This window comes from Cricetulus griseus, chromosome 3, assembly GCF_003668045.3.
Source record: "Cricetulus griseus strain 17A/GY chromosome 3, alternate assembly CriGri-PICRH-1.0, whole genome shotgun sequence".
Taxonomy (NCBI): domain Eukaryota; kingdom Metazoa; phylum Chordata; class Mammalia; order Rodentia; family Cricetidae; genus Cricetulus; species Cricetulus griseus.
The window spans coordinates 38,558,993-38,583,194 of NC_048596.1; the positions used below are offsets into that span (position 1 = coordinate 38,558,993).

The following is a 24,202-nucleotide window of genomic DNA, read 5'->3' on the forward strand; positions in this document are numbered from 1 at the left end:
TACTAGGATACTTTTGCTATTGCTTTTGGGGGGGTCTCTCCCTGGCCCCTTCTCAAGCCCTGGCTATTCTGAATCTCATTATTTTAGATCAGGCTGGCCTCAGAGATCCAGCTGCCTGTGGATGCTGAGTTCTGGCATTAAGGGCATGTACCACCATGCCTGGCATTGGTATGCTTTTAGGAGGAATTTCTGATTCAGGGTATCTGGTAACAAAGTTTGCTCCATTATTTGTTGCATACTAACCACGTTCTGAAGATAGAAACCTAACTGTAAGTTAGAATTGATTTGATGACATGCGTGTATCATAATATGAAAATTTATATGGCAGACAGGGAAAGGTATTGGGAATCTTTTGTGCTTTGGAATTAATCATCTATGTAGAATGTTTTAAGAAACATTTAACATTATAAATGAAGAGATGTGCAGTGGTTAGGAGCATCTCCTGCTCTTGCAGAGGATCAGAGTTTGGTTTCTAAGTATCCATGTTGGGTAGTTCACAGATGCCTATAAAACCAGATCCAAGAAGGATGCAATGCTTCTGGCTTCTAAGGGCACTATGCTAATGTGTATTCTCGCACACACATGCATATAACTCAAAAGAAAATATTTTAAATAATCATGTGTTATCTATACTTAACCTTATAGTCATGCCACAGGTGAAATGACATTGAAAAATTAGTCTGGGAAGGTGCCCATTGGATAAGATTCTGAGTTTGAATCATCAGAGCCCATGTGAAAGCCAGGTATGGTAGCAGTATGAGCATCTGTAGCATGCCTATAGAGAGATGGATGGCAGAGAATGGAGAGTCACCGAAGGATCACAGGTCAGCTAGCCTGATGTATACAGGAGTGGACAACAGAGAAACTCTGCCTCAACAAGAGTGAACAAACACCAGAGAAACCCTGTCTTAACAAGGACTGACACCTGAAGTTGTCTGACTACATGCAGTAGTCATGTCATGTAGTAGCTATGGCATATACAATCTCTCTCTCTCTCTCTGTCTCTCTCTCTTTGTCTCTGTCTCTCTGTCTCTCTGTCTCTCTGTCTCTCTCTCTCTCTCTCTCCACACACACACACACACTTAAAAAAGTTAGTTGGTACCAAGCTTGAAATTACTTAAACAATACAGGCAGACATTCCAATTTAAAATAAAAACTTATTTGTTAAAGAGTTAGTTGATACCTATGATAATTTGACCTACTAAAAACATCCTGAGAATTTCCATTAGTCTTGTATACAAATTCTTTAAGCCATTGAATAGTAAAGCCATTTCTCATATGCAGTTCTTCTTAGTTGAAAATAATCTGCATAGCCATCACTCAGGCAGAGAAGGGATGAGTAGGAGGATGGACATGTATGACAGAGACAAGGTAGAGAAATATGGACATTTTCAGTGAGGCAAAATTATTCTAGACACAACAGCATCGGAGCTGCCTTTCTTCTTCCCACTCTGATTACCTGTGTTAACCCCTCCCGTGAAGATCCATGCTCCGGTTGTCATGGCTGCTTTGATGAGCCCTTTCCCGAAGACTTGCTTGAGTTTGGGCTGGAGTTCAAAGTTCTGCAGCCCTCCATGCACAGAGATGAGAAGTTTGGGGAGCTCCAGTTGCCATTCCTTGGTCATCAGGTGTAGCAAGAGATCAGGTTTCGTATCAAAAGATACTCGGACATACTAGAATAAAGATGGACAATTAGGGAGATGGGCAGGACTGCTTGGGGCTGTTTGTCTTTGTGACAGTTATATGTGCCTGACTTGAAAAAAATGTCTTATGTGAAATGTCTTATCTTTACCAAAAGAGACCTTAGGAGACAAAGGGATTCACACATTTAAAGGTTTTGTTGAAAATGAGTTATTTCCAATTTGAAAATTACTTGAGTTTTACAAAATGCAGCTTAAATATTATTTTTCCTGGTGAGCTCTTTACTTAAAACAAATTATGTTGACATTTTACCATTGTTTATATTCGTACAAATACTTCAAACATTACTAATATTTTCAATATGATCAATCCCTTTAAATAAACTAGATGTCGATATAACTATGACTTTGTGTTCTTGTGATCCTGTTGTGATTTTGATATTCTAGAAGACTCTAAAGTTCTACATAATACAATGAAAAAATTATCAGGCAATATCAGGTTATACTTAACTGTAAATGTATCTCAAATAGCCTATTATCTACCTAAGTAAAATCCATGTATCTATCATCTCTCTTTATTTGTCTATTTAATTTTTATGAGACAGTATGTAGCTATAACTGGCCTAGAGCATGCTATTTAGATCAGGCTGACTTCAAACTCAGTGATCCTCCTGGTTTCATCTTCTAAGTGCTGAGATAAGAGATACCACACCCATCCCAAATGTTTTATCTTTAAAAGAGCAGTGACAGAAGACATGCAGGTATTCCTATAGTTGAAAATTTGTAGCAGAAAATTCTAAGTATATATAACAAATGCCATAAGTACAATGATAATATATAGGACCCACAGGTTTTAGTTCAACTACATAGTTGATATATAAGACAATATAAGAAAATCTTTGGAAATATACTGACTTGACATGAAATGCAGAGATACTCAGTGTCTAACAAAAGTCTGCTTGGGGGCACAAAGCAAAGCTGGACATGAAAGGCTCTCCCAAGCCCTTCAACATCTGACCTGAAGACTTTCTGAAGTCTGGGGTAGTCCTTGCAGAGCCCCATAGAAAGCTGGTACACATCAAAGTGCTCAACTCTGAAACATTACTAGAGAAAACTAAGGAACTATGTAAGAGAAGGCTGTAGGAAACTTGCTTACCTCAGCCATGGAAGGCTGAGGGAGGTTCTGGGTAGACTGAAAAAGAATTCCCATTTGATTATTACCTAAGCATGAGCAGGTCCCTACACAGATTTGCCATCTGTACTCTTAGTGTGGTTTGAGACCTAGGAAATGGTATGTTAATGTCAATTGTTTTTGGCAGAGTGGTAGCTCCAGGTAAGCAGCAGAAGCAAACACAGGCCCTTTGTGGAGGATATGTAATAAATCCAGGTTGGAAATAGTTGCATGCCAACAGATAGCTGAGCTAAACCCTTTGAGACAGTGAGATGGTCATAGAATATGAAACAGACACATTTGCCATCTTATATATGGATATCAAAACAAGGAAGAAGAAGCTATAACAACCACGGGCATTTGAAAACCTAGAACAACTTGCAGAAATTAAAGTGTAATACTGTAAGTGAAACTAGCATGCAAAAACCATATTGACAATGGTTCTTAAAAATTAGCCACATGTAGCCTAGAAAGATGAAGGTTTGGAAAAATACACAGAAAAACAGAAACAACTAAAGATGCTCAGGCGAAATTCTAGATAAACATGAAAGAGCACTGCTTGAGGAGGCATTGGCAGACTATTTCTCAGAAATACCAAAGGATACCAATTCTCAGGTCCAGGAGCTCAATGGATCCTGGAAGGATAAATGATAGGAAACCTCAGTCATGAGATACACAGAAAGTATCACCTATGAAGATTGTAGACTAGACGCCCACTCCTCAACTGCAGCAATGGAAGCTAAAGCCAAGAGAAATGGCCTGTCGGTCTAGAGCTCCACATTTTCAGGGGAAAAAACTGACGTATTTTCTTTTCAAAACTGGGAGAATACATAGCCATTTTATGAATGCCAACATTGAAGTAGAGTTGAAGCCTATATGATCCAAAATTATGATCTCAAACACAAGGTGGGATGTAATAGTAACTACATGGTAAATATAAAAGCATGTGGGTTGCATAATATAAAGCAGTTATCATGCTTAATTTATAGTGTAAAGGGATAGAAATAAGGCATCAGGCAAAGATTAGTAATCAAAATAATAACAATAAGTACATATTACATGGGGGATGTATCTCAGTTGTAGAATGTGTGCCTGAAGCTCTTGGTTTGATACTTAGAACCACCTAAACAGAATGTGATGGTACATGCCTGTAATCCCAAAATTTGAGGGGTTCAGGCAGGTGGTGCAGAAGTTTGGAGCCATTGTGAACTACATGAGATGCTGTCTCAAAAAAAAAAAATCAAAATAACAAGAACAAAAATAAATGCTGGGTCCTTGAGATGGATCGGGGTATAAAGCACTTTCTTCACACCAAGCCTGAGGACCTGAGCTCAGTCCTTGGGATTGCATGTAGAAGGAAAGTACCAACTCCCACAAGTTTTCTCTGGCCTCTGTGTGGCCACTATGGCTCACACGCATGTGCACATGTGCATACATATATACCCACAGAAAATTAGCATAAAATTAATTAAAAATTTAAAAAAGTGTTGCATGGTAAAGAAAATGATTAAGTTTGTGGCACATTACTTATAATCTTCACTTGTATGGTGGAGACAGGAGTTCAAAGGGCTAGCCTTGGATACATAGTGAATTTGAGGCTAACCTGGATTTTATGAAATCCTGTCTTAAAAAACCAAATTATTAATAACCTTTGGGCCAATTACATTCAAGTCTATTTGTGTGTGTGTGTGTGTGTGTACATATTCATTTGTGTATGCACAAGTGCATGCAAGTGTGGACCATAAGTTAATTTTGAGTATCTTCCTCAACCACTACCTTTTTATTTTTATACATTCATTAAATTATTTTGTGTGTGTGTGCATGTGTGTGTGCACATGAACACATGTGTCACAGTAGAAGTGTGGAAATTAGAGGACAGCTTGGGGAGTAGTTTCTCTCCTCCCACCAGGGATTCAATTCAGGTCATCAGACTTGCTGGCAAAGCACCTTTACCTACTGAACCATTTTACCAAGCTCTTTCATACATCCCTTTCAACTTGAAGCCCACTGGTTTGGCTGGCCAATGTAGTCCAAGACATCCCCTTTTCTCTACCCTCCCAGAGCTGGGATTACTGGTGTATGCTATTCAAGGCTTGTTATGTGGGTGCTAGTATTTGAACTTGGGTTTCCATATTTGTGTGGCAAGAACTTTACCAATTGAGACAACTCCCTAAGCCCTACAATTCAATTATTTTTGAGGTTAGTACCAAGGCCCACATGTATATCAACTGATTCACATACTATTTTGTAAACAACTCTTAAATAGAACTCCAAAATGATGACTAAGGCAAAACACAGAAAATACATAAGCCAGTAAAATAGCCAGCAGTCAAGTATTATCTGTGGCAATATGACTTGTATATTCTTTGCTTTAAAAAAAAATAGGCCTGGTAGTGCAACACCACCATACACATGAACAAAATGTGCTGCTTTTTGACTTTTATACTTCACTCATGCCTCTAAGGGGCAGGACTCTTTGAGCTCCATTGTACACATATGAGACCAGCATCATACATATGGTTCACTGTTGATGGAAAGGTCACTCTGTGTGGCCTGGATTTTGCATTACAGGTACATGTGTGCTGAGAGTTTTACATGTTCCATCTCATATTCTTCAATATTTCCAGTGAGATAGAAAGGCTCCATACTGTTTCCAAACTCATACTACTAGTGGGTCATGACAGGCTCTGTATCCTAGCTTTGACTCTACAGCTTTTTCAACCTTAGAGATATAACTTCCTCTTACTCATTCTACTTTACATAAACCAAATAGTCTTCAAGTTCTAAGGAGGCATTTCTCAAAATGGTGCTTTCACCCAGGCCTGTTCTTGGTTCTTTCCGCTGCTGTGTTAGCTGGCAGTCTATTCCCTTAAAGGGTGGCAGCTTGGGTTCTGGTACAGCCTCCTTGTGACTTTTCTGCCCTATGAAACATGAACAGGTCAATGGGCTGACTTAGTCCTTTGATAATATTCTTTATTAACTTAAATCATTACATCTTTTGTAAACTATCAGGGCAAATAAGTTTCCCCTTAATTTGGCCTTACCCTCGCTATTGGCAGCTTTTCCCACTTCTCTGTGCATTCGGCTAATGCTGATCCCCAAGTCCTAGGGTAATGCACTCTGCCCTGTCACTCATGGAAATGACACTCATCTTTCAAAAGTTCGCTTCAGTCCCACTGACTGCCTGAGACTGCCCATGTTGATGCAATGGGACTCTTGCTGAAGCCCAGTGTGATATTTCTTTCTGGGTGATTCTTCTATGTACCACTTTCTCTCCTGTGCTACACGCTTTTGAGTTCAGGGCCGAGTTGAGCTGCCCATGGTTTTTGTTAAGCTTTGTCAGTATTGCTATGAAGTATCCACAGTATTATGAGAGATGGTTATGTAATCATGGGATTCTGGAGATCATCTACTTCAGCTATTCCATTTATAGACCCAGGGAAGATACACAGGGAAGGACTCATAGGGATATCACATCTAGCTATCCAACAGTCATTTACTTCATTATTATAGCCATATTGTTAAAGCTATGATGAACCCTGAGGGCTGAAGATAGGCTGGGCTTCTTAACCTTTAAAATGTAAACATTATAGGATAGGTAAGCCAGTAAAAAATGGAGTTTCTGATTCAATAGGTCTCGGCTGGAGTTTGGATGTCTTCACTTCTAACAGCTCCCTGTGGTCCACATGTGTGTAACTCCTGTCCATATAAAAAGAGGCCTAAATAGTGTGTAGATGGTCTGAGTATTTTCTTAAATTTATCTTCAGTGTAGCAGTTTGGAGAGATGGAGCCTTTAAGAGACAGTTAGGTCATGAGGACAGTGTCTTCCTGAACAGATGAGTGTTCTTATTGCAGAAGTGAGGTCCAGAGAAAAGGATGAGTTTACTTGCACTCCTGCTGTGGTCCTGCGTGCACACAGACATGTGTTCTTGCTATTCCATCTAGTGCAGTAGGATGGTACTGAAAGATGGGCCTCATTGGCAACAAGCCCCTAGACCCTGAATGTCCTATTCTCCATAACAGTGAAAATAAGTTTGTTCTTTATAAATTTCTCATTCTCAGATATTCTGCTACAGCAGCACAAGGAAGGACTAAGGCAACGTGTCTGTTATTTAGAAAGTAAAATACACTTAAATTTCATGTGGAAAGCAAAGAGATGATAGGGTAGAATTAGGCACAATAAATGAAAAAGTACAATAATTGGCAAGCTGCTCAAGGAATCTCCACTAACAGTACCCATCTTCACCAGGACCAGTTAGTTGTTAGCCAGAGAACCCAAGATTCTGTACATACCACACCTAACTATCCAGAATCTGGTGAAGGTCACAGACATTCTCAACTTTTAGCTATTGTCAAAAATCTGTGACTTACTCTGCCCTTCTCCTGGGAAACAAAAGGCAAGTATTTAAGTATATCAGCATGCTTCTTAAAGAAAACAATCAGACAGGACTGACAGCATTTTTCAGATGAAGGATTATGCTGGTTCATTCTATGTTAACTTGACAAGCTAGAGTCATCTAGGAAAAAAGAACCTTAGCTGAGAATGTGCCCTCACCAGATCACCCTATAAGCAAGCATATGAGGCATTTCCTTGATTGATGGATTGATGAGGGCAGTGTCATCCCTGAACTAGTGTTGCTCTAATACAGCAGACTGAGCAAGCTATGAGGAGCAAACCAGTAAGCTGTATTACTCCACAACTTACACTTCAGTTCCTGCCTCTGGGTTCCTGCCTTGAGTTCCTTTCCTGACTTCTCTCAAGGATGGACTGTGACATGGAAGTGTAAGTCAAATAGACCCTCCCAAGTCACTTTTGGTCATGACATTTTATCACAGAAATAGAAGCCCTAATTAAGACAAGAAGTTATAGAGCACAAGATACAGGGACCATGGATGAAGTCATGGGTTTGGAATCTGGAGTTAGAGTTACCTTTCATGGGAATAAGAAAAACCACAGAAAGTGCTGCTTCCTATTGATTGGCACCTATGTGGCTGGGCATTACTCACTCAACTCTGTCTACTTCCACCAGTCAATAAGGAAATAAATAAATAAATAAATAAATAAATAAAATCATTTTTGGCTATTGTTTAGAAAATCAAATGAATGGTTTGGGAGGTAAAATTGTTATTAAAATCAGGGCTTGGGCATCATTTTAAGGTTACCTAGAGATTTCAATTAAGTAGAAACTTTTAAGGTTATATTCCCATGTGTGTAGAAACTAGATTATTCATCATGCCTCTCAGCTGTGTATACCAATGAACTCACTTGCTGAATCAGCAGCTTCACACTAATTGTGCCCAGAGAAATTAGACAATCCCTATTAAATTGCTAATGTGATTTGAAATTTGGAGCTATTTCAGTTGTCATGAGAAGCAATTTAATTTTTTTAAATTTTGGGGTGGGATGGCATATGTGTTGGCATACTTGTGGAGGTGGGAGAGAAGCTTGGGAGAGTCAGTTCTCTCCTTTTACCATGTAAGTCCCAGGGATTGAATTCGGGTCATCAGGCTTGGCTGCAAGCACCTTTAGTCACCTTTAGTCTATGATAAGCAATTTTGATGTTCATTATGAGTCTATCAATAACTAAGGGATCACATTGCAAATAACAAGACATCTCCCTAACATGCATTCCAAATGTGGTTACCTAGGCATTACCCTGACTCAGTGCTATTTAGAAATTTCCAACTCATTCCATTATAAGATGCTAACAGTATTGGTCATTCAGACAATGTGAGTATCTCACCTGTTATATGAGATCAACCCTGACCACTGTTCAGGATACTATATGGGTTAAACTGTGGAATATGTAATGGCCAAGAAGCTCCAGTAAGTGCAAAGTAGGTAAAGATTACTTACAGTCAATGTAGACATAGTGTGCCTATGTATAACTGATCTAAGTCACATGCTTTTCAAAACAATCTTTATTTTCTACTCTAGTTCTGTGGGTGTAGGGGGAAGCCTTGCCCTCCCATTACAATGGGCCTTTAGGTCTCCAACTGATCAAACGAGAAGCTGAGATCAAGTAAGTTATGCATGTCTGTAATGACCTGTTCCTTTCTCTTCCTGCTGTCAGCTCTCCTGTCTGACATTAGAAGGCCTGTGCATGTCAAGTGGATGGCTTTTAGAATGTGCTGTGTAAGACAGAAGCTAGATTTAGTTGAAATTGTATGATTTTATGCTCTTGAGTACCACTGGAAGTCAATGAATCCAGCATTATCATTTCCATATTACTTTCCAGACAATAAACTAGAAATTACATTTTGTGAGACTCTGATAGGAAATGAGAGCGTCTCTTTCATTTGAATGGAGAAGACTTTGGTAAAGACACCTATAGAGGTCAGCTATGCCTGATACTGGGGTTCCTGTGCTGGACAGGTGACTTTCCTACTGAATTGGCTATTACTACGTCAGCATTTCAAATGCTTCTGTTTACTTATCAATGCTATGGAGCTCACAGGGTGTCACCAGGCAGTGTTCTTATCCTTCCATCATATCTACAGGGGATAAAGACTAGATGGGGTGAGGATGAAGTCATTACTACTTAGAGCAGATAGAGCTGTTTCCTTTAACAAACCAACCAAAAGCCTCCATAAACTTCTATCAGCGGTCTCAACTTGAGCTTCATAGAGCATTTGGTTCTGCTAATTCATCAGTCACCTCTTCAGCCCTAGATTTTTACCCATGTAACTTTGACCAGCTGTTTTAATGAAAATGAAAATGGGCTGCAGGACAATAAATCTTGCTACACTCTTGGAAATGTTCAATGACAAATCCTCTCCTTTCACTGCAAAGCCACCATTAATTCTTCTAAAGAACCATTTGGTACTTCTTAAGCAGTGTTTGTTCTGATTAATGGGCCTACCATTGTGAAATCTGTTTTAACACTCTCAGCAATGCCTTTCTTTCAAGCTCATAGTGGGGAAATGTGGCCCATTCTCTCTGTTGAGAAATGTGACAAGCATCATTTCATTTTCCAATTTTTGTAGCCACATATAAAGGGGGTACTTGTAATTAAAGCTGCAGCCAAGTACAATATGTCACATCAGAGATAATTCTGCCGATAGCAGTTTCCCAAGTTCACAGAGCCTTTGCCTTGCATCCAGAGTTTAATGCTTACAGTGGTTCAGTAGATGGAAGAATCTCACCAGAAAGGAAACATTCGGAATTCATTCAATGCATTCAAATTTCTAATTTGATGACACTCATAACTTGGGAAGTAGAAATGTCATTATTTTTGAAGTTTTCCAATGTTATATATCAGGTGTTTGTTTATATGATTAATGTTGATAATGGGAAGCTCAATAGTGAGAAATAACATATAATGTCACTAAGCACATACAGGAGTCACGGAGGCTAGTCTATGGGATTTCTGTTAGAATTATTCATTATAGCATTTTTCTAGAAGCAAGGAATTGAGACAGTTTTCTGAGGAGATTCAGCTTCCCTTACTTTATATACCTATAATCTGAATGGGAAACATCAACCATACTATCCACCTTAATTTTTTTTTGTTGTTGTTTTTTCAAGATAGGTTTTCTCTGTGTAACTGTTTAACTGTCCTGGCTGTCCTGGAACTTGCTTTGTAGATCAGACTGGCCTCAAACTAACAAAAGACCTTTCAGCCTCTGCCTCCCTAGTGCTGGGATTAATTTGCATCCTGTCTTTACCTTAATTCATTTCAGAGAGACCATCTGATCCATTTGCCAGTTTAGCAGCCTTCACAGACTGTAAGGTGGACTGGAAATCAGTGGGGCAATCACAAAGTTTCTCCAGAGCCCCATCAGGCTGGAGGAAGCTTCCTGTTAGTATTAGCTGTAGTGCAGCGATGGGCTGCTCATATGTATGAAGAGGAATCTTTTAACCACTTCCCACATGGCATGTGTTAATCAAGGGTTAATCAGATAAAATTTGCAGAATGTAAAGAGAGACAATTTTTAAACCTCAAATTCAATCCTTAAAACTCTCTAAGAGTATATGGTTACAGACACCATGCTAACAGGGGTAACCTCCCTACTATGTGGTCCCCTCCCCCAGAGCTCAGAGAGCAAGGCGTTCACCCTTGTGGGGCCAATAGGTAGAGCTTTCAGTGTGAAAACAAGGGCTAGGGACAATTTTCTAAATTATATGAAAAGTGTACTGAGGGACACCCCATGATCTAATAGATACATTAAGTAGCAGAGGAGAGCCAGAAGAGAATTGTGTGGCTGGCTTGAGAGGTTTAACTGCAAACCCTTAATTAGGTTTAGCCTTACCTGGCCCACAAGCCAGTTTTGCATTAATTAGAAGAGATGATTTGTAAACAAATGAGTCCATATTCTGCTCACTTTATAAATCATGCGGGAACGAACCCTCAATAGACAAGTCTCCAAGAAACCTCACAATCTCTGCTGACAGGGCCATTTTGTGGATGTATCTTAGGAATGGGCAGGATGTCAGGCTCTTTCCCTCACTGTCAGCTTGGATTGGCTCCTTCCTATGTCATAGTTTCTCTCTGCACAGTGTTGGTTAAGCTTGGACACCGAGTTCTCAACACCACAAAGCACTTGAAAGAACTTGGCAACTGATTCTAATGATCTAAGATGTAATTTTACAAAGACTTCCCCTTGCTCAAAGCTTTCCAGTTTAATTAACCTCATTAAATATTATCGATTTAAAAATTCTGCTACAAAACATTATAAAACCCCTATTCAAAGGGTATAAGTACAATAGTAATTAACTTCCTTTCAATCACCTTCAAATAACTTCCAAATAAAACAGTGACTGTCATCTGTCCGAGGCACACATGATAAAGAAAAAAAGAAAATGGAAAAGGGGTCATTAGGAAGCTGGGTTTAAGAACTTTCTCTGGGAAAATAATTTACCTTCTTGGGGCTTCAATTATCTCACCTATACTGTAGGACGAGGGGATGGAGATTAAATTTTCCAAGGCTGGATGCACAGTGGAATAACTGCTGTGTCTATATCCAATGATTTCACCAAGGCTAATGAATGAGACTCCAGACGTGCCTCTTAGATATGGCCTTCCTTCCCTGTTATTTTGTGCCCCCAAGTCAAGAACCGCTGATTATGACCCCCAAGTTCCTTTGATGCTTAAGGGTCTGTGATATACTGCCACCCCACACATGTGGTAGGACAGACACCTAGCTATGGCTCTCGCATAACTGGAGGCATTTTAATAATGAGTCTGTTCCTCCTGCTGCCTGCCTCACTGTGTGCAGTCCACCTCAGCATTTGGAAAATGCTACAGCTGTATCCTGGGCTGCCTTGAAGGAAAAAGTTAATGTTATATCTTCCCTTAATTAAAGTAAATAAGTCAATCTTGCCCTTAGAGTGTTTCGATGACTTTGCTAAAAATCACTTCAAGGACACCTTTCAGAAGTGATGGCCCAAAAGTATATTAAGTTTACTGGCCTGTCTAACTGCAGTTTGGAGAATAATTAACCATACAGTGCTCTCATGAAGACTGTTTTTTTCCCCCCCACAGGAAGTGGGTGCCAAGTCTGTCTGTCCAAACTGCATGCTGGTTTGCTCAAGAGGTTGGGAAGCAAGGGAGGCTTGGGTTGGCAAGCATCCATTGCCCTGCCTCGTAAAATGAGGCCTGACAGCACCACTTCTTTGTTTGGACAGGAGAAGCAGAACAACTCTGGGGCGAACTCTCAGAGTGCACAAGATGCTTGTTTGTGTCTGGATGAATGCTGAGGATTTCCACTCACTAAATACCCAGTAGTAATGAAAAGCAAAGCTGGTCTTCATTAGGCTAATTAGGCTTGGACAGAAAGAAAGGGTTGCCCTTAGAGTGACTGCCCTTAGACCACCTAGGGCCACTCTGACCTCAGGGTCAGCATCATAGTATGTGCAATACAGTGCCCAGAAATGCAGTGCTTAGAGTTCACTTTCTTGAGGTTTTGTCTTGAAATTCTGAGAACTGGGATGTGTATCTCAGTGGTAGATACTTGCAGACCATGCATGGGTTTGATCATAGCTCCCAACAAAATCTGTGAATATGTATGGGGAAATGAAATCTGAGGGTATTGCAGGATAGTCGGTTGCTCATTTATAATCACGACTATTATTCATTACAGGCCATGAAAGAAATTGCCAAAGTATTTTGCTGAACATTTTGAAGGACACATACTAATAACCTCATTTTGAGTTTTGCTCTCCGGGCTTCTGGGGGTGGTCTCTCAAGTTCACCAGAAATTTTCAGGAGATGAAAAGGATTTCCTGTAGAGGAAAGTTATACAACAAAAGGGCTCTTGCTGTGCTCATTCTAACGTCACATCCACAGCAGGTTAGCGACGGGAGAGGAAAAGGATTAAGATAGGAAGGACCCCAGGTAACATAACTCATTCTGATTTGCTGGTATGAGTGACTGCTGGGGACAGAGAGAATGTGGACATCAGTTCACAAACTTCTAGCTAGATTTCCTGATGGTGAGTGTCACAAATACTGTTTTCACAGAGCAGATTAAACTGTGGGGCAAAAGAAAGCCAGGACCCCTGTGGAAATACTCTACTGGATCTTTGGACTTCCAGGAAGTACAGGAAATTATTTCCCTGACTCATCTCTATCATTTTCATCCATCCATTGAACACTAGCTGCGGATCAGGGGTCTATTGTCCTCATGCATCTCACAGAAGGCAACTTTACCAGCTTTCTAGGAAGAGCACCTGAGGCTCATATAAATTAAATGGCTTAACAAAGAGTTTCCAGTCAGACAGTGAGAATTTATCTAGTTCTTCGACTTTAGGAGCACACTTCTATTTTGATTGAGTACAAAGTTTTTCTCAGAGTAAAACCTTCTGTAGCTTTAGCACCAGCCATCATTCAAAGCCCTTAATACACAGAAGCACTGCTAATCCCTGAGATAGTTCTACGAAGTAGAAGTTACTACCCCTCTTTATATGCAAAGAAACTAAGGCACCAGGCTTAAATTGAACAATCACCCAACCAGCAAGTGACAGCACCAGGCTGTGAATAAAATGCCAATGGATTCCTATTCAAAAGTCAGCCAGTAAGCTACAAGGTCTAACCTTTCAGAATTATACATGTATTGCCTGAAAATGTAAATTAAAGTATATGAACTAACAAAAGCATGGATCAAAGGGACATCCTTTAAGGGATGAGTCGAATGTTTCTCCAAGTTCTTTCAGAGCATGGGGAAAATAAGAATATTAATAATGCAGGCTAAATTGGTTCACACCCATTGGCATGCCCAGCATTGTCTAACTTTTTCAACAGCCGGAAGCAAGCCTGCTGAACTACAAAACTTCCAGAATTTTCAGAAAACTTGCTTTACTTTTTATTCTTTGAAAATTCTGCAAGTCACATTAAGTGTAGTCCATGGGAACTAGAGTTTAGACATGACAAAATTTCTATATATTTTCCAATTCCTCGCTAAAGGCATTTTCCTTTCCCATTGAGAATATTATTAACCCAGCTACTTGGAGAGAAGGTACTGATATGGATTACAAGATCTCTGTCAAGACCAGGAAACATCCTGGGAAATGCTGCTAATAAAACAAAATAGAAACCTAAAGGAAACATATTTTTTCTCTCTCTCCAAATCTAGGGTGATTTAGAAAAAGGCTAAGTAGACGAGACATAGAAAATAACATTACAAACTGTAAGTAGCTTCAGAAAACAAGCCAGATTCAGAAAGACAAGTATGACCTTTTCTCTCATACAAGAAGGGCAGAGAGTGGTGGATCTGAACGTAAGTAAGAGTGGTTGAAAGAAGCTGATAAAGGTGCTGGTTGGGGGAGGTGGGCAGTGCTGTGTGTACACATATAGAAATGACATTGAACTGCATGATCATATACAATGATACATGTTAATCAAAGTAAAAATTAGCTCATCGTGTGATCTTATACCAACAATTTAAAAAGTCCCTGCTGGGGAAGGTTTCTTTCTCCTACTTTATAGACATTTTACTGGGAAGTGACAAGGTCAGGCTAGCCTGAAATCTACAACCTAGGCTCTTAGCTGTTCCTTTACAGGATGAGAAATATTGTGAGTGGCCTTTTTAATTTTTTTTTTTTATTACCATGGCTTTGTTGGAATGACCGCCTCCTTGGAACTCAATGGTTCCAAAAGCATCTGTTGGGCTGAGCTGAGTATGTTTGCTGATGGACCACTTCTCAGACTGGATGTCATTTCGGGAGAGACGACTCTCATTTTTCTCATTCTGAAGCACAGAGATACTGGGAGTGAGTCCGACATGTTGGCCTATGAGGCGCCCACAGCAACACCTATAACATGAGAGGTTAAAGTGAACCTCTTGAATCAGCCATTATTAGAACATACACTCAAGCAGCCAGTTACAGAAACCCATGGACTGTGCGGACCCATTCCAGTTCAGTGGTAGGTAAAATCCCAGAATGCAGTCTTATCAGAAAAGACAGTGGAGGGAGGCTTCCCACAACACTCCATCTACTGCTCTTGCCCACCACCCAGCTTATCTTTATCAACATCCTGTTCTCCCTCCACCCACACCTTGAAGTACTCTGAATATTGTCTGGGAGAGGGCAATTGTGAAAAAAAAAGTTCTCTATATTTTCTCCACTTTTAACTGCTCCCATCTATGAAATCTTGCATGAAGGATACTGAAGAGCTCGGAGGGTAAACTTTTAACATGTACATCTAAATGAGGAATCTCACTTACGTGTGAGTCACAATCTAACTTGTCTTTCCAACTGGTATTTGTTGTCAAATACTCAATTCTGAGAATAAAAAAAAAAAGCTATAGGATTTTCTTTGAAGAAGAACTGAAAAATTGGAAACTTAAAATTTTTCCCCCATCATCAAAATGCCTTCATATGTTATGATGACCATAATCACAATTATTAGTAATGATAGTTACATAGCATTCTCTTAAACACTAACAATTTAAGATACACTGATAATAAAATATTGCAGCACTGAAGCTTAAGCAATGTATCCAACATTGCGTATCTAGTCTATAGCTGTAAAAATCTGTATTTTAAGCCACCTTTTAAAATCGCCCATTCAAAAGGCATTTCCATTTTAGCTTACTGCTTTATATACTGCTGATTTTCAGGAAGGTAACTACAGTGCCAAAAACGTGCAGACTAAACCCTAATTAAAACCCTAGGTGTCTTTCGTTCAAGACTTTCTTTTTTACTATAGCAGGACATGTTGGCACCAATGAAACAGTTTGAAAAAATGTTAAGGTAGAAAATAAGTACTTGCAACAAAAATATAGTATGTTGTTATGTACAGGGATCAATCTTTCTCTAATAGTGGGTCTGTTACTCTGTGTACAGACACTTATCTGAAGATAACTTTAGCCAAGCATATTAAGCAGTTCAATATATATTTGCTTCAAATATATATTTAACTTGACAGTGGTTCCCTTGCAGTGGTAATAATTACTGTTGTACTCTATTCCTATAATTACCACTTCACATTCTTAATGTATTAAAGACAACAGGATTACCTATGGGGGTCTTTGGTGCTGGGTATGATGTGAACACATTCTCTTTTATAAAATGCTCTTTCAATCCAGGATTTCTGAGCCTAAAAAAGAGAGAGAGAAAGAAGAGAGTTGAGCATAAAATTCAAAACTTTTTTTGGCTAGGTAGCAATACCATGTAATCACACAATATACTGTATATATCATAAATGGGTTCCACACTGAATATCATCCAACCAGCCATTCTCAGAACCAGCTGCTTGGGTTAACATTATAATATTGAGAATTAAAGGAAATAGCCAGGCTGGAAAAAGTGTTAGTAATGGGACCGTAGACTTGTTCATTATGATTCCTAAAGGACAGAAACACAAGGCTATTATTCATAAAGGAAATGGAATTGAAGGAACAGAACATGACATTTATAATCTTACATGAAAAGATTCAAAAGTCAGAGGAAAAACATCTAGTTCTGTATCAGGTTTTCATAGTTGAAGCTTCTATTAGAGTTTCCTTACAGAAGGAAAGGAAAATGGCAGAAGGAGTGCATAATTCCAAATCCTTGCTACACCACTAAGGTTCCTTAAATCCAAGTTTGTGATACAGAAGAAATGGAAATGGGAAGACAAAGAGGAGAAACATAAGCATAACCTCAAGGCTCCTAGGTAATACTTGGGAAGGGAATGGGCACATTTCCCTTTACATCCTACATACATGCACAAAAGTATGGCTTCTTAGAAAAGGTATTGCTGAAACCATCCACTCAGGACCCCTGCCATAGAGATGGGGTTCCTAGATGGGCTAAGGTCATTCTATCAAACTGAAGGATATTTTTCACGCAAGCAGCATCTATCCTGCACATACAAGCTATGGGCTGTAGAACATATTATCCAACCATAAGTATTAATGAAGCCCTGCACTTTTGTAGATGAAAACACCATGTCACAATGCCAGAAGCCTGGAGATCCTGGACCACTTCCTTCAGAAAAATTTGAAACAGAAGAGACATCTCCATGAAACCTGCTAAATTTCTTAGAAGATTCCTTTACAAGTATTTAAGATGGATGTTTCTGGAACAAACCTTAGCTAGTTCATATGATATCACCTCACTGTCACACCTAAAATCATATTCTTAAAACATTCTGGCCCAATGCACATTTGAACTGTCATCTTGAACCATGACAGTCACTGGTGGGAACTGATACCAGCTCCCACTCACTAGGTGTAATTAGTCCTGATTTCCTGGACACACAGTGCTATCTGAGCCTTGTGAGTTCTGGTGTTCACTTATTCCCTGATCCCATACAATGGAGGTCGGTGCATGCATGTGGCATCCAGAGCAGTAGTTCTTTAATATTTACAATCATGGATATTGTACACTTGGCGATTTGGAGGACGGTTGAGAGCCACCAAGGCACTGTATTCTGTTCCAGTAATGGTCACAATGGGGTTACATAATTTCTATTTTCCCTACATTGTCTTCATTTAAAGGAGCATTCCACACTGCCTCAAAGGTCTCCAGGTCCAAGTGAACCTCTGCATCCTCATGCACATAGAAGGCACTTGAAATTTTGTTTGCAGCAGGGCATGAAGAGAAAAACAAACCTCCTCTCCAAGAGTTCTTAAACCAGTAGAAAAAGCTACTGGTTCCATCTTTGCAACAGAAATGAGCTCAGCAGCAAAGCTAACCCATCTTTATCTTCGTAAAAAGCCTGTAAATGAAACTATTCATAGCCCATTGTGCTGAAACCCTGAATACTTTCATTGATGTTATCTGACGTTCCTCACTGGACATTTGAAACCCACTTTTCCTACACCTTGGGGAAGAGTGGAGAAAGAATGTACTTTTGTAGCCCATCCTGGCAAGCCTTCAAAAGAATCTTTTGGGGCATCATCTGCCTGCTTCAGTGAATGCTGGCCCATGTTCCAGGAGAGGAAGTTGGAAAAGCAGCGTGTGTGGGATGTAATGTCTACAGCAGAGAAAAGAGCATGAGTAGGACCCTCATAGATGAGGACAGTTAAGAATTCTTTTTATCTTCAATTTCCCCATTTGTATTTGGGTACAATAATAATGCATGACATATTGGGTTGTTATTATTTGGGGAGTACCATGCTTGACTTCAAGAAGAGACTGACCTTGGCTTGTGTTTGTTTATTGAGACAGGTTCTCACTCTATATCCCTGGTTAGCCTGGTAATCATGCTTACACCTAGCTGGCCTTAAACTTGCAGCAATCACTATCCTGAGCCTTCCAAGTACTTAGAGTAAGGCATGCACCATCATGCCAGACTTCTGGGTTGATCCTCATACTATAAATTCATAGGTCATATGTGGGTTCTAGAAGATACTGGTAAAAATGGCCACCCCTATGTTTGCATCATAAAGCACTGGACTGGCCACTAACAAGATATGAAGAAAAGTTACTTTCTCTGAGCCTCATGTATAGCATATAGATCCCTAGTTACTAAGGAGGGTTTTGTGATAATCAGACTAAGAATTTCATTTTACACCTAGCACATAGTAGGAGCTCAGCAAGGATGCACAGCCACTAACATTTGTTTAGGTTCCATTATGTACTTAGTTCCACAGAAGAGCACTGGTGGAGAGGGACCATCTAAAATACTACATCTATTTTATCAATGAAAAAAAAAATGGGGTCAGGGAGATACAGCGAGTTCCAAAGCCACAGTTTGACCTTGAACAGCTTTGTTCCAGGTTCTTTCTGCTCAGCCCTTGGATATAATTGCTTTGCTAGAGGAGACGGTACTGGTTCTGAATGTCCTTTAGGGGTGCAGTGCCATCTGAGATGCCTGGGACCACACTGAACTCCTAGTGGCATTCAGAGAACTGGTTCAGACTTGTTTCTTCCCCTTCCTCCTCCCCAGTCTAGTCCTCACACATAGGGGTGGGGGTGAACTCTCTGCCACCTGTGCTTCCTCTCCCCTTGGGGTAATGGATAGGATGCCACTTTAGGAAGACTCTAATACATAAGACAGAAGTTAAAGAAGGGGGGAAATATTTCTGCTGCAGCCAAGAAATGGTATCACAACCGGACTTTAAACTTGAGAAAACTGAGGGCCATGCCAAATGAATGTGACTCTTCAAGGACACTGTTATTATTAGTTTCAATTTGGGAGGTCTTGCATGCATCAGTAAGATGGTGTATAGAAAAGTTATTACATATGGACTGTCAATTTGTTTGTTAATCTTTCAATGGAAAGTGATTTGGCTTGTGTACAGTCCAGCAACTTAATTACATTCTCCAAGAACAAAAGCAACCTCCTTGTGGGTGAATGGATAAGAAACCACTTTTGTTTCTTAGTATTAGCAGAGTAATCAGACAATTGGGAGGAAAAGAGAGGTGAGGTAAAAAGATCTTCCTGTCCCTCAAAGCAAACTTGGACTCTTTTTGTTTATGAGATGAGTATAATTTATCATAGGAAGAAATGTTTGCATAACAGACGACTTAGGACTTCTTCAAAACATGCATAATTGACTCTGCTATATTGTTGGGTTGGCTTCATTGTGCTTTTATTCAGGTTGTTAGTGTGGAAAGATACTCGATTTAAATTTTGTTTTGGAAAGGGCGTATTTTGATGTACAATCATGGTTTAACTTGTTGCCTAGATGAATTCCCTTTTTCTTTTGTTTAAGGACTTTGGTCTACTCTGCATGAAGCTTTAGACTTTGCTCCAACATGCAACCAAGTTAGTGCAGAATGATTACTCTCATTGTTAGAAAGCATGCAACACATCTGACATGCATTTCCTGCTAACTTTTCAGTTCTCTTCTATTGCAAAACTTCAGTGGAGAGTTTGCCCTACAGTTTTGCTTTTTAATTATGCCACAGAAGTCTCCTATCCTCCTATCAGCCCTCAGAAAATCACTTCTGTTCATTCTTTTCTGGAAGTAGACTGGTCAGTTACCAAACCACTGTGTCAGCGGCTGTTTCTTTCTTGTCTTTCCGCACTACCAGCCATGTGTGATGTGTAATAGGGAAACATTTTCAAAGGCTAATAATTAAAGGACATCCTCTTTTTTTAAACCAGAAACAAGGACATCTGCATTTTGAACAAAGTATAATAGTTACCCTAAGGAATAAAAGCAAGAGCTACTTTTGAAAATTAAACATGTAACCAGTAAGGCATCAAGATGAAAGAAGGCAAAACAAACCTGTAGATAGTGTCTTATACCAAAGAAACATCAAGTCATTTCATTTAAACAGGCTTCACTCCTTTTCACCCGATCTCTACTATCGACATTAAACCACCAACAGTTTTGCTATGTCTTCCTTTACCTCCCTCCTAGCTGTAGACTCAACTCTTCCTCAGGAGGGAACAGTTGCAACACAAACTTAGCAGCTCAGTCACCCAGACAGGTAATCCAAAGACTAAAAAGAAAGGAAGATGAACTTCTAGAAACAAAGCATGAGAATACTTCTCGGTGCTGCTCGCCATCACAGTCTCCACTTTCAAGAGGCCACCCAGTCTTTATCAGAACAAAATACTGAAATATATGTTCATTTCCCCTTGTATTCTCTCCACCCCCTCTGTGTTCCTTTGGTCTTCCTCGAAGTTCCCACATCCAACCTGGAGAAGGCAAACAAGAGAAAGTTCAGCTGAAATTGTTTACCTGCGCACCGACTCTGGCTGGTAGCTGGGCAGTCCCCTTGCACAGTTCCTGTTGCTTTCATTTTGCTGTGACTGGGGCTGGCCATCCCGCTAATAATGCTCGGATGACCGCCCACTGGAAAAAAAAAGTCACTTGCCAGGCTCTTCCCCCAAGAGACATTTCAAGTAAGCAATGAACTTGGGCAGATTGGCCCCCTTGGAATGTGCGGGTGCTCCAGGATTAGCCTGGCTAAGAATCCCATGGACATTCACTCACAGTTCTCACACACTGCTTGATTTGAACATCTAATCTGAAGCCAGAAGAGAAACAAATCCCTGGAGAGATCAGGTTTAACCAGTGCAAGTCCTAACTGCTTCCTACCCCACCCCCACCTTTTCTTTTTCCATTTTCAGAGTAGAAAAAAAAAAAAAAAGCTTGCAAGAGTGTGATAAGGTGCTCTGAGTTCTGAAAAGTTCTGCTTTGGAAAGTGAATCTCTCTAAAGAAACAGTGTATTAATGCTCCCAGTAGTTTGAACACACAAGAGGCATTGTTCCCTGGCCCAACAGAATGAAACGATAGTATTTCTTTAAAGAGAAACTGTTAAAAACCCTCAGTGTTTCAAAGGGACCCTCTGGTCCCTGAACATGAGCCCCAGAATTCAGTTGGGGTTGGCCAGATTGTTAACCTTCCACAACTAGATGTCAGTAAAACTTGCCTGATCACACCTCTTGTCCACAGCCTTCCCCTGCCCAGCACAAATGCACAAGAGACCTGCATTGCCTGTTTCTTTCTATATTGAAAAGCGATCCTCGGAGTGCTCCAAGGCTGTGGGTACAGGCAGGAAGTGAAGAAGCCTATACAATGAGGCCATGTCTTCACCAGGAGACTCTTGCCTGCATCAGGCCACATAGAGGGCACTTTGAGAGATCACCCAAGAAAGAATGTTTTTGATGATAGATATTAACTAGGTAAGCAAATACACTGGGGAGAAAAGAGTTCAAATTTCAATAGGCAAACAAACTCTTAAGAAGTGAATGTCTAAGCACCGTATCTCTTGCCAAGGGCTACAGTTAACTAAGAGGTGGTACCTTCAGCAGGAAGCCATCCTGGCTTTAATTGGTGAGGGCAGTGAGGCTTTGATTTTCATTTTCCTGTTACCTTGTATCAGAGTGAATAGTACATTTCATGTATACAGTAAAATGACAATGGTAACCAAGCAACTTATTTCACACTTGGATTAGCCCATGAGCCAGCCATCTTTACTATCTGTGCTCTTGCAGGATCGAAGATCGATTCCTATATTTGCTAGTCTTTCACTAAGACATAATCCCACCCCCCTGCACACCCCCCCTAGACAAGGGACAATCATCCTTCCACCTAGTGACTTTCATGGATGAAACATGGTAAAAAAGACTTAAGTGAATGGCATTAAGCTTTACCATGAAACACAAGAGGAAATGCTTGGAAAGTAGATTCAGTTTGCTTTGCCAGTGTGGGGTCCTGAGATTGAGTACCCAGAACTCATTGAAAGCTGGACATCTTGCCTTTCTTCTGGAATTCCAGCACTTCAGTGGCAAAACATGAAACAAAGATAGGACAATCCTTGGACAGTCAGTCTGGGATATGCAGCAGTAGACAGCAGAGAACTTGTCTCAAACAAGGTGGAAAGGTAGGGACTGGCACCCGACGCTGTTCCCCGATCGCCACACATGCATAGTGGCATATATGTGTTCTCTGATCTCCCTTTCTCTCTCTCTCTCTCTCTCTCTCTCTCTCTCTCTCTCTCTCTCTCTCTCTCTCTCCAACACCTCACACATTATTTTCTTTTTTGTAGAAGTCACAAATGTCCCTTACCTGTCCTTAGGAATTAGCCACAGCCTTGATGCCATACAGCCTCTGTGTACCTGTGACCCTTAAGTATTCATTCGAATTGAACCATTAGAGATTGTCTCTACAGCTTTGTGTAGACTCTGGAACTTGAAACTAAATAAATTATGGTTTATGCCATTTGATGATCACAACAATATTTCAGGGAGAAACACACATTTTCATGTTGCTATGTGAAAAGCAGACCACAAAAAAATAGGAAGAAAATGGCAAATTTTAAATAGAAAGATGGTTGCCAACTATGCTACTTTTCATTTTATCCCATTTGCTTTTGAGTTTCTCCTGGTCCTTGTGTACATGTGAAGTCAGAATAACGCATTTTGTATTTGCTTTTCAGTTATCAAATTCTGTCTTATGCTCACAGAAGGGGGCAGGGAAGGTGCTCAGGATAGGACAGTATTTAGAAGTTCAAGAAGAAAGAGAAGAAGGGCTCCATAGGGAGATCTTGGAAAGTTTTTTTTTTTTTTTTTAAATATGGGGTAAGATTTCTGGAGAGACACAAAGAGAAAAAAGAACAGAGAGAATTGAGAGGAAGGAAGAGGAAGGAAATTGAGAGGGGATATGATAAGTGGGCAGATATACACTTTGAAAGATCTACTGAGATGACAGTGTTGTCAGTTATGATACTAAATCAGTTGCCTTTCAGTAATCTTCCCAATGTAGAAAGACTCAACAATTCACCTCCTTCAACACCTTTTGTCAGTAGATCTCTCTGATAGTCTTTTATCACGTTTCTATGCATTTATTGTTAATTTGTTCTAGTCCCATTTTGGGGGGGGTTGGTTTTGCTAGCTTTTCTTTTCTAAATAGAAATATTCAGCAGAAAATAGAGTATGAGTTGCTGCTCATCCATGCAACTTACACCAGAGATGAAACCACTGCCACAGAGCCCTGGGCCTTTTGTGGGCCTTAAAATTGGAAGCTCCAGGTGAAGTCAGCAGAATGGTGCTTTCACATGAGGTAGGGAGGACCCTTTGCTTGAGGAAAGTAATTAGCTCCGAAGAGACTTGCAGCTCAGAGCTACTTTGCATAGGGATCTCTTCACACTTATAACATTGTTACCCAAGGTGCAGCTCCCGGAAGGATCTATTACCAGGCTGCTTCAGGTATAGTTTTTCGAGCACTTAAATTCTAACAGTGGATGTCCACATGTACAGTGGTAGCTATGGCTCTTCTGCTTTTATGTTACCACAGAATGCCGTATTCTCCAAATTTACCATTAATAAAACACTACCTCTGAAAACACTATATTGAAAAAGTTTTGTTGGCACACAGTTCTTTAAACAATGCAATTAGATTTTCTATTTGCAGAAACTCAATTTTTTTTTTTTTCGAGACAGGGTTTCTCTGTATAGCTTTGGAGCCTATCCTGGCACTCGCTCTGGAGACCTCAATTTTTAACATATTACAATGCACACTGTACTTCCATAAGTACCTGCAAAAAATATGTTCTTTGATG

At 40.0% G+C, this 24,202-nt stretch overlaps 1 protein-coding gene across 22 annotated transcripts in view; it reads right to left on the reverse strand.

The window, feature by feature from the left end:
* The window catches only part of LOC100770216 (transient receptor potential cation channel subfamily M member 3), an 809,714-nt gene that overhangs the window by 250,552 nt on the left and 534,960 nt on the right, over positions 1-24,202 (reverse strand). For 21 of the 22 annotated variants that reach the window (XM_035441905.1, XM_035441925.1, XM_027406525.2 and 18 more), the window contains exons 2-4: positions 16,272-16,351; positions 14,859-15,063; positions 1,460-1,673 (exon numbers count right to left, since the gene is read on the reverse strand). In XM_035441905.1, the coding sequence (XP_035297796.1) occupies positions 1,460-1,673; positions 14,859-15,063; positions 16,272-16,351 (499 nt within the window). Of the gene's footprint in view, positions 1-1,459; positions 1,674-14,858; positions 15,064-16,271; positions 16,352-24,202 lie in introns of those variants that run through there. The other variant, XM_035441927.1, reaches the window with a different exon arrangement.